The sequence below is a fragment of the Camelus bactrianus genome, chromosome 7 (genome assembly GCF_048773025.1).
Source record: "Camelus bactrianus isolate YW-2024 breed Bactrian camel chromosome 7, ASM4877302v1, whole genome shotgun sequence".
NCBI classification, from domain to species: Eukaryota; Metazoa; Chordata; class Mammalia; order Artiodactyla; family Camelidae; genus Camelus; species Camelus bactrianus.
In genome coordinates this window covers 66,766,658-66,777,506 of record NC_133545.1, presented here as the reverse complement: position 1 = coordinate 66,777,506, position 10,849 = coordinate 66,766,658, and the positions used below count along the sequence as shown (strand labels likewise).

At 37.7% G+C, this 10,849-nt stretch overlaps 1 protein-coding gene across 18 annotated transcripts in view; it reads right to left on the bottom strand.

The window, feature by feature from the left end:
* Positions 1–10,849, bottom strand: part of ELAPOR2 (endosome-lysosome associated apoptosis and autophagy regulator family member 2) — a 290,850-nt gene that overhangs the window by 86,911 nt on the left and 193,090 nt on the right. For 16 of the 18 annotated variants that reach the window (XR_012508246.1, XM_045510431.2, XM_045510422.2 and 13 more), the window contains 5 exons: positions 6,842–6,932; positions 6,075–6,177; positions 3,027–3,164; positions 1,147–1,410; positions 253–426 (listed from right to left, as the gene is read on the bottom strand). Coding sequence is in view for 17 of the 18 variants with exons in the window: in XM_045510431.2 (XP_045366387.1) it covers positions 253–426; positions 1,147–1,410; positions 3,027–3,164; positions 6,075–6,177; positions 6,842–6,932 (770 nt within the window). In the remaining variant the exon portion in view is untranslated. The remainder of the gene's footprint in view (positions 1–252; positions 427–1,146; positions 1,411–3,026; positions 3,165–6,074; positions 6,178–6,841; positions 6,933–10,849) is intronic. The other 2 variants (XM_074367552.1, XM_074367548.1) reach the window with 2 other exon arrangements.

The following is a 10,849-nucleotide window of genomic DNA, read 5'->3' as shown; positions in this document are numbered from 1 at the left end:
TACCATAGCTCCAAGCTTTGGGGTTCAACTGACTGGGTAAGTGCTTTGACGGACTGAGAACCAGACAAGGTTGCCCCTGGGGGAGAAAACAGCCAACGTGCTAGGAGGCAACAGAGGATTTAAGCTGTCAGAGCTCAGTTTCTGACATTTGGTTGTCAGTTTCCATAGAGATTTTTACTGGTCCATCAACACAGAAAATAACTCAATCAGAGCTGACACAGAGCTCCATCTCACCTTGGCAGCCAAACTCACCTCATGCCCACACAGACTGATATTGAAGAAGTGGAAGTATTTTGTTCCTTTGGAGGTAAAGCTGGGACCATTCATTAACGAGCCCACACTGCTGAGGGTGCTGAAGTCATAGCGCAAACTCTGATTTTCTTTCTCATGGTAGAAAAAGCAGTCACTATAGCAAACTGAGTGGTCCTTTGATTAGATATTAAGAAAGGTAAAAAAATCAAAACAACAAAAAAACAATATGGTAGGAAAGAAAGTATTAACCGCTATGAAAAAATGTGCTTCAAAAAAACTGTGGTTTCAAAACTATTTCAGTAATTTCTGTCTTAGTTACAGTATATTTTACCACGTTAATACAGAAAATTCCCAAACTCTAGATTTCCTGAGGCAAAGTTCAGAAGAGTCAGAATTTTTTTTAGAGAGTAAAGTTATTCTAAGATTAGTTTCTTGTAGAAAGATGTTTTAAATAAAAAGACAAAATTTCCTGTTGTGCCAGTTTAAATATAGCTTAAACTATGTTTCCTTCACCCATAATACAGCATCAATTTTTGCCCTTAAAATATTATAAGATCTACTTGCCGTTCTCCATATCCATCTACAGCTACCTACAGAGAGGTAGTCACTTGCTCCACCTTAATGGAATAGATCAAAAATCGGTTCTAATATTTTTGGAAAGTGTTCTAATTTGGAGGCTCTTCTTAATATTTCACATCCCCAGTCATTAGCACATTCATGGCACATAAGTGCTTCATGGATGTGAGAGGAAATAAGATAAGAAAGGGAATGAAAATGTCCTTTATAAATTTAGATAGCAACTTCATAGCTCCTGGAGACACAGTAAGAGGAACCTTTGAGTTTCTCTATTAAAACATGCTTTCCTGGGGATAACGGACATACAGACCCACTTACCTGAGTGCTTCTACTCCCAGGCCCACATGGAACACAAGCCTCCTTGCCATAGACCTGATGAATGGACAGGTAGGTGTCAGGGGGACACTCCTTGCACTGGTTGGTTTCTTTCTCAATGTAGTGGCCTGGGGGGCAGGGGACACACGATGAGCCCGACTGTTCAGAACCGAGGGCACAGGCACGGCATGAGGACGCCACCCCATCAACTGCATTAGTGGCAGTGACAGAATAAATCTTCACCAAGTCATTGACGAACCGTCTGTTCTAAAAAGGAAGCAGAGAGTGATGACTTCTGCCTTGGGGCGCAGTTGTACAACCAGATTGTTTTCTGTTGATACCATCAAAATTATTAAGCTGAGTGTTCCAGCCCAACAGACTATAACTGACAATGGATTAATATTATTCCTTTTTGCATCTTTTTTAAAAAAAAAAAACTTAAATCTTAATACTAGAAGGTAACTTTCATAGCAACGGAGTTCCAGGAGTTCTGCCACAACCACCATAAGATTATGTCAGAACTGGTACAAATTCAGGCATATGTACAGACTTAATGTCTGGAAGAACTAATACGATTTAACAAAAGAGCAACCTTATCTCCCATCACTGTTTACTCAGACATATGCCTAAATGTACTGATACAGTAGGATGTCTGCAGCGTGGCAAGGTGCAAAAGACTTAGACTAGGGATTTAAAAGGCTTAGAGTAGGACTCTGGTCCTCACCCAAACACATACTGTGTGATCTTGATGCAATCACACCATTTCTTTGGGCTTCCTCTCCCTCTCTCTCTCTCTCTCTCTCTCTCTCCCTCTCTCTCTCTCTCTCTCTCTCTCTCTCTCTCTCTCTCTCGAGCACTTTTCTTAACCAACATAGTCTGATTTCTGCTGAAGGGATATATAACAGAGAGTGAAAAGTAAATCTCCAGTGTCTTGCTTTACTTCTCCTTCTCCTTCCTATGACACTGGGTCAATTAAGGTCTAGTTTTCATCAGGTGGTGAGCATCAACATATCATTAGAGAGTGGCGTTGCTCTAAGCTACTTAATGTTTTCTGTCTAGGGCAAAGACAAAAGGGAGGTGAGGAAGACTTCCACAGCATGTTCACACCCTATGCGGTGGGAATCTGAGCAGAACTTCTAGAGTCAAGTAAAATCTCCAGAATGGGTTCCCCCGTGACAGCCTGAAGGGAAAAGAGAAAATGCTTCACAAGTACTTGCCACCATTGTTCTAAGGCAGCTTCTGAAAAAGTGATTTACCTTGATCTCACCCTAAGAAGGTCATGTCAATGGAGATCCACAAAAATAATACAAAAATAAGGTGTAATTGAAGCATACAATGGAAATTACTTAGGAGAGGATTAAGGTCTACTCTAGCAGGGAAAGTAAAAGAGAATAAACAGTTATGTGTGTTAACCCAATTGTGTGTACATACATACTCTCCAGGATGTAAAAAGAGACAGTAATTACTGAAATGGAATAATAACCAACACCAGTTAATGGCTCCTGGACAAATGTCAGATCATTCAGACAAGAAGAAGAAAGTCACCAGCCTCTCCAAAGTCTCAGAAAGCTTTAAAAGTTTTAAAATAATTACAAACTCTGATTTCCTATCTCTTAAGCTTTTAGCCACTACATTTGTTCAAAGTGTCAAAAGATTCAAAAATACATTGGGTTATTTCATTTCATACATTCTTGTTCTCAAAACACAAACCAAAAAAATATCATTTTTATACCAATCCACGCCATAACCAAAAGACTGATTCCACATCAGTAAAAAGCTAACTCTTTTTCTCCAGGAGACTGGAGTAATCACTTTGCACAAATGTCGAGAGAGGGCATCATTTTTGTGTTTAAAAAAAAAATTAAAAAGTGCTTGGAACTTACATCTTGACCCTGATTAGTTCTCTGGAATGCCCACGTAAATGTAAAGGTGGCATTCTTGAAGATGATGTGGGTATAAGCTTGCTTTTCTTTCGTTCCACCCCAAGATTCCACCACATTGGTACTTTTTCTATTAATATCCTAAAATACAGTAGAAAAAAATATATACCAAAAAAGCACAAGCTCAGTATTAATATACATGTGTATACATTACAACTGTATGTTTATATTTACAGTGAACCTTAAAGGGTTACATGTGAGTATTTCTCTACAGAGCACGTAACCCTAAAACTCTCAAAGCTCCCCTTTAAGTCTATACAAAGACTCACTGGCCTCCTTCTCACTGGCCTGAAAGAGGTCTCAAGTCATAGTATGTTTTTCCTTTTGGTGAGGGGTGGGCTTCTGTGTATGTGTGTGACTCTACCTTAGGAAATACACTTCAAAGGGGAAACCTAATTCTTCAAACTTCTCACAGTAAACTTCTAGGATCATAGAATGAAAAGGCTTTCCATTTTTATCTTTTTCCTTGAGAGACTCAGACAGGTAGCTCCAGCACAGGAATTCTAAGTTCCTCCTGAATTATACTTGGAATTTCCACTGCAGTTTAACTAGAATGTTATGTTCATGCAATCTTTTGCTTGTACTTGAATTTCACAAAGATTAGTTTGTGAAATATTTTGTTTCTGAATTCCTGGGCCAAATTCAATATTTAGAATAGTATATAAATGTGTGACATCCCAACCAGTATGTTGTCATTAACATGGTTAGAAAGCAAATATAATAAATAAAGCAAATAATGTAATACACATTTAATTTGTTTGAAATGAAAACCCAAGGCTAACCCTGAACTTTCTAATTAGTCTTCCCTGCAGAAACCCTAATAGATGACTTAGGAATTTGGATAGGCCTCTGTTATCTGAGATATCAATAATCCAGTGGCATGAGCTCAAGACATGTCTCTTTCTTTCTATGATATAAACACAGAAGTCAAGCATGCTATAAAGTAATCAGATATGCTATAAAGATATGCATCTTCAGTTCACGCTGCAGATCAAAATATCAGTGTGTGCTTGTTTTGGAATTCTCCACAATACCAGACCACCAAATCATCATACATGCCATTTCCTAAAAAGAACTCATAATATACAGATAGTGCTTTGTTAAACACCATCCTTTTGAAGTTTATTCCAGTAATAATGGAATATATGGCACTACCGCAAATAATACCACTTTACCTTTGATTACGTAAAATACTATATGATTTTGAAAGCATTTTGATATGCTATTTAGGTGATGTTATCTCAAAAAAATCCTGTGCAGAGATCACAGAGTGAGGGAAAGAACCTAACAGATACTGCTCTACGCTAAAAAACTCTTAAGATTGATTTACCAAAAGAAATACCTGTGATCTCTACCCTCAAGAAAGCTTGGTCAAGTGAGACAGACAAATACATGAATACATTCATATCACTACAATAGGGTTTTCAGAGCAGACTGGAGACAGTGCTTACCCTGACTTAAGGGAGTAAGAGAATGCGTCTCAGAAGAGGTGACATTTGAGCTGCCCTCCAAATATGGATGGGAGTTCACCAGACAAAAGGGCAAAAGGAATAAAGTCATTCATTCTAGTTTAGAGTGTGTCAAGGCATTAGAAATGAAAAAGTATAGAGTGTTCCACCGACAAATTCAAGGTGTCTAAGGAGGGGTAAGTAGTAACAGTACTTTGGAAACAGAGGCTGGGCAAAGAGTGCAAGAAGCCATACAGATGTCATGCTAAGGAATTTTACGTGTATTCATAGGCTGCTGGTTCTCAGAACCACCCTCATGGCTTGCTAAACTACAGACGGCTGGGCCCCACCACCAGAGGTTCCCATCCAGACCAGGGTGGGGCTCAGAGATGTGCATTCCTAACAAGTTCCCAGGTGACGCTGGCGCACTTTGAGAATCACTGCCACAGGCAATAGAAAGCCACCAAAGTGAGCGGGTAGATTGTTGCGGCTGCCTCTACTCGTGTTTTTATGTTTATAAAGATAATTTTGACAGCAGCATGGATGAAAGAATAGAGATAAGACAAAGGGATGGGAGACTACTGTTTAGAAGTAACAGTTGAGAGAGAACAGAAGCGTGAATTTCAGTACTGGATGGCACTGAGTATGAAGCGGAATTAAAAGATTAAGGAAATAAAGAGGAGGGGCTGGGAGAATTGGAGGCTTGCTGGTTGTTCGTGGTGTAACAGATGGATGTGCTAAAGATTATCCATGACCTTTTACTACCACTACGTCTATTTTTTTCCAGGAAAAAGTAGTCTGCCTTCATTTAAGCTATCAGTAATCATGAATAAATATTTAAATCTCCAAATATCTTATGTTTCATGGAGGAAACTGTTATTGGACTATTAATATTAACTAGCTACTAAAAGATCATTGGGAAAAAAAGCAAAAACAAGTCATGCCTATCAAGTCACTATGTAATTATAATGCTGAAGTCGTAGCCAACAATCTTGTAAAAATACCCACGTAGGGTCTTAGTAAAATTTGTGTTGCTACTTTTCTCAAGCTAAGAGTTGAGACTTATAGGACCTCTGGGGGGGGGGGGATGGGCAAAACTATGACTTACAGTAAAGCCCTTTGTCTACATTTATTAATTTAAGAATTTAAGGAAGAGTCTTCTTTTTCTCAATGCTCCCCACCTCCATTATTTTGTGCCGTCACTTATTATAACATGTTTTTCCCTCCTGATGGTTTGAATTTTTGAATGGTTTCTAGGGGAGAATTTTCACCCTGCTGGAGGCATACCCTTATGAAGGAATTTTCTACAGTATCAATATTCCCTGGCTTCTATCCATCACCCCTACACTCAGTTCTCCCCACACGAACTGAACACTTTCTTTGTAGGCATCACTGCAATCCTTAGTGACGTTTTTGACATTTTTAAGTGTTTTTGGAAGGTCAGAAAAATGGGATTCTTAGCCCAATGTGTATAAATAAGTTCACATTTGGAAGAAAAGGCTAATCCTAGAAATCCACCTCCAAACACCACGCTTTCGCTTACCACCATGAAGTACAGAACACAGTCGGCCGAACAGAGGGTCTCAAACACAAATGTTATCCTGCCCAGTTCAGTACCCATAGCTCCAGTCACAGATGTCGGCGGCCTATTGGACAGATTAAAATTACAATATTTATAGCATGCTCTAAATACAACCTGAAACAAAATTAAGTCACTTTTTTCATTAAGCTGAAAGCCACAGCCTCCTCTTCCCCTGATCTACTGCTCCTGCCAGCCACAACCCCTCCCTCCCCTAACCTCTGCGTGGAGTCTACACAGTCACAGTGTTACGCTCAGATCTACCGGTGTAAATGCCGTCCCATCCTACGGCAAGGAAAAGGCTCCTGCTGAGAAATCTCAACATGAGGGACTAACCAAAATGTCATTAAACCATTTGTAACACTACTGCCCAAATAGAACTGAGAGAAAAATAAATATAAAAACCAAAAGATACTTCTGCTAACAACTTAGACTAATATCTCAGAATTAAGCATCCGGAATCATGGTTATTGTAACATCTGGACAGAATATATTTAAAAACTTTCAGCCTCATCTAAGTAATATACAATCAACAGTTATAGTTTCTCAATCACTGATTCTATAGGTATTCTTAGTACCTATACATAGTACAGTATCCTACGCAGCTTGTTATTTGCTAAATACATTACAATGTTAATGTATTTTATAAAGATAGTCCTACTTCATCTATTTCTACAGGGAAACAGGCATGAGGATTCTTACAGAAAAGAATCAGAATTGGTTTTCCTTACTTAAATCCTGGGATATGCAAGTTTAAGATCAGGTAATCATTATCAGAACCTCCAGCCCCACTCTGGATATGATCTCCAGCCACCTCCCAACCTAGAAATGATAAAAGTTATCTTTATCAATAAAAAGTTCCATTAATGACTTCCATCAATCTTTCTATATAAGGCCAAAAAAAAAAAAGAATTCCTATTTTTAAATTGCAGTTGCAAATTTCATGAAGAGCTAGACTCTTAGATACTAATAAAAACGTTGCATATGATTCTCCAGGAAGAATCAAGTAATGCATATTTTTGCATACATGTTACTTAACAGTAAAATTAATAATAGTTTTCTCAGTGAGGCATGATTACTTTTTAACTAATACAGATGATCTTTACCCATTTTAATATATTAAGATGGAAAATCCCAATCTTCAAGCAACCAATGGAAACAGAAACTTCAAATTACTTAATGAAGATGCAGCGTCTGGAGTTCTTTCTTACAGTTTGTTGTACTGTTGTTCCCTAATTAACCCCTGTTCTGCATTCCTTCACTTATTCATTCACTCAGCTGGCATTCACTGAGTGCCACGAACCATGACATACACCAGGGTTAGAAAGACATGACTGGGTGAGGGTGGCCTCACTGAGGAATCAGCAGACTACGAGAGATACAGCTGACAACTGTCAACAGTATGGGGTGACAGAGATGCACAAAGCAGGTGATGTGAGGTTCGTCCCCTGCACAGAAACAATGAGCATGCCAGGGTCTGGCATAGCCCCTGTAAAATGAGGAAGGGAGAAGCACCCCACACACACCATCAAGCAAAGCTATTAATGAATGGCAATGCCTCAGCACCAACACTTCCGCTGCCATAAGAAAATGCCAACATCTGCTACTTCAATAGGTGTGAGAGAAACTGGGGAACAGATTTGTATCATCAGTGCTATCCTGGTGATGTGGCAAGTTTTGAAATGTTATGATCGACAGTTCATAGAGGTGATATGTTGAATATACATAATTCAAGCTAGTTCTAAAAATGATACGTACTAACCTACCTGAGGATGAGAGAAACGCCAATTGTTCTGCCAATTTAAAGGTTCATGTGGCTGAAAAGAGACATAAGCAGGTCCTAATCACCTTCTAATGCAGTGGGATACCAGGCCTTTGACTGCAGTGTAAGTAATGCGAAAGGCTTTTAGGTTTAGAGAGACAGCAAACTTGTGGCTAGGGGTCTTAGGGAGAGCAATACTCCCATGTGGAGGAATTCTATACCAAGAAAGGGAAGACTTATAAATGTTTGTCTAAGATCACTTCTTAGTGTTCAGCTATGTCACCGGGACAGAAGGAGGGATGGAATCTCAGACAAGGCCAAAGAAAAGAAAGTAGTGCATGAATAACAAGCAGGTCGGTTTGGAGGGGACTAGAATCCTTGCAAGAGGAAACAAACATTCCCATGTTTGAACACGACCTGCTGTTAAGTATTAATGTATCCTCCCCGCCTCAAAACATACATTGAAGTCCTAATCCCCAGTACCCATGAATGGACCTTATCTGGAAATAGTCTCTGCAAATATAATCAAGTTAAGACGAGGTCGCTAGGGTAATTAATCCAATATGACTGGTGTTCTTATGAGACGAGGGAAATTCAGACACAGACACACAGGGAGAAGACCATGTGAATACAGACACACAGACACAAGGAGAAGATGGGGAGAGAGACTAGAGTCACATTGCCACAAGCCAAGGAATGCCTGGAGCTCCAGGAGCTAGAAGAGGCAAAAAAGGTCTTCCCACAGAGGCTTTGGAAGGAACATGGCCCTGCCAATGCCTGGGTTCCAGACTTCTAGATGCCAGAACTGGGAGACTGGAAATTTCTCTTGGTTTAATGTTTTAACCCAGTTTGTTGCAGCAACTTTGCCTTTTGCTTTTTCCCTCAGAATGAATCCCACATTTTCCATGTTTCTATACATAATTTATATTTTAAGATTTATTTTTCTTTGCTTTTAGAAATCATATTTATATGTATTATAAAATTTTAAAAGCCACAGAAAAACTTAAAGATGAAAATGAAACTTACTTACAAACTTGTCATTTTGAGGTGTTCCTTTTCACTATCTTTTGATGCATATATGCTTTTACATCACTGAGATACTATTGTTGATAACACTTTGTATCATAGTTTTACAAATTAACATCACTGCATAAGGATTTTTATGTATAAATACTTCATCAACCTGGTAATGACTTAATTAACAGTTTATCATGTAGACAAATATAATTAGTTCCGATAATTTACTAAATCACTCACAGTATAGGACTTGCCTGTGGACCACACATCCAATGTAACCATTGGGACTGTTTTACCTTTTAGCTAGTATAAGTGACACTATAATGAACATATTTTTGGTAAAGCTTTTCTGTATTTTTTCAGAAAAGAATCCCAGTGACATAATTATTGGGTCAAATAAATATATTTTTAAGCCAATATTTTGTAATGTTATTCTAATTTTGAAAGCAATGTGTATCCATGAATAATATTTATTGAATACAATAAACTAAATGAAAAAAATGAAGTACTTCAGACTTCTCAGAAACTTCCTACCCTCAAATGATAAACTCAACATTTCAGTGTATTTCTTTTCACTCTTTTTCTTGTGCATAATTTTCTTAAAAATGTAACTTAGGCTTTACTGTAATCTACTTTATTTTCTGCTTTTTTATGTAACACTATCTTCTCATTTTTCTAATTATCATTTTATCAAAAATATTTCCCCATTAAAAATCCTTTCTATATCTAGTGTTAAGGAGTTAACAATATGTTGTATGTTATCTCATCAATACATTATAATTTTATTTATTCATACTTCATTGTTGAAAACGTAGTTTGTTTTCTCTTATTTTTGACTCTCATTAATAACACTAAAATTAACATATTTGGGCATAATTTCTTTATGTCACATTATTTCTTTGGTATAAATTCCCAGAAGTGGAATTACTGGGTTGGAGAATGAAAACACTCACAATTTTTGAAACACTGCCAAATTGTTTTCCGTATGGCTGTCACTTCTAATGATTATATAACATTTCATCCAATTAGTACAGCATAACTTTTGTAAACAGTATCTTCTTACAGGAATTTACAGATTATGTCAATTTCTGTTATTATAGGTAATGCTCATTGAAAAGCTTCATGATTAAACAGTAACTTGTTCTCAACTCAGAATTCCTCTTAGGGAAAATTCCAGTACCAGATGTACTTCTACAAACTTGTTCCACAACTGTGGTAAATTCAGACTGAGAATATAAAAGAACCCCAAAGTACTCCAAGTCACAGTTAAGCTGGTCAAAGTACATCCACTTTAATTTCATGATGGGGCAACTACTCCATGAGACAGGTGACCCTGGGCCTCTCGCTTTGACCCCAGGGTTTTGAGTGCTGCTCTTCTCATGGCTGGTGACTGAACCACTCCTCACAAAAATATACATCACCTCGTATCTTTCTGTATTTTTCAAATTTCTGCTTGCTAGTTCAATATCACACACCAATACTGCAGACATGTACACTTAATAACAGATCATTTCTGAAAATTAGCCAAAATTTAAATGATAGCCTCTAAGTGAGTGAGCAAGCAGGTAAATCGAATACTATCATGAGCATTAGACTAAGAATAACTTCTTTAAAAGATCAAATAAAAGTTTCAGATAATCTTTACTAGTAAGTGAATACACACACACACACACATTGATGCTTTCATCAACACATTCCCATTCTTATTTTTCCAATGTCTTACACTTTCTCAACTTGGAATTCAACCATAGGATCTTTTTGAAACATAAACCCTTATGGCTAGGTAATAACTACTGTGTTTTTTTCCTCCTTCTCCTTTAGGATAAATTCCTTAAAGCAGGATTATTAGTCTATAAAGAGAACTATTCCATAATGTTCTTGGCATATGAAGGCTTTTTTTTTTTCACACATCTGTTTAACTAGAATTATTCAAGGACCCATTACTTGTCAATCTGTGTAT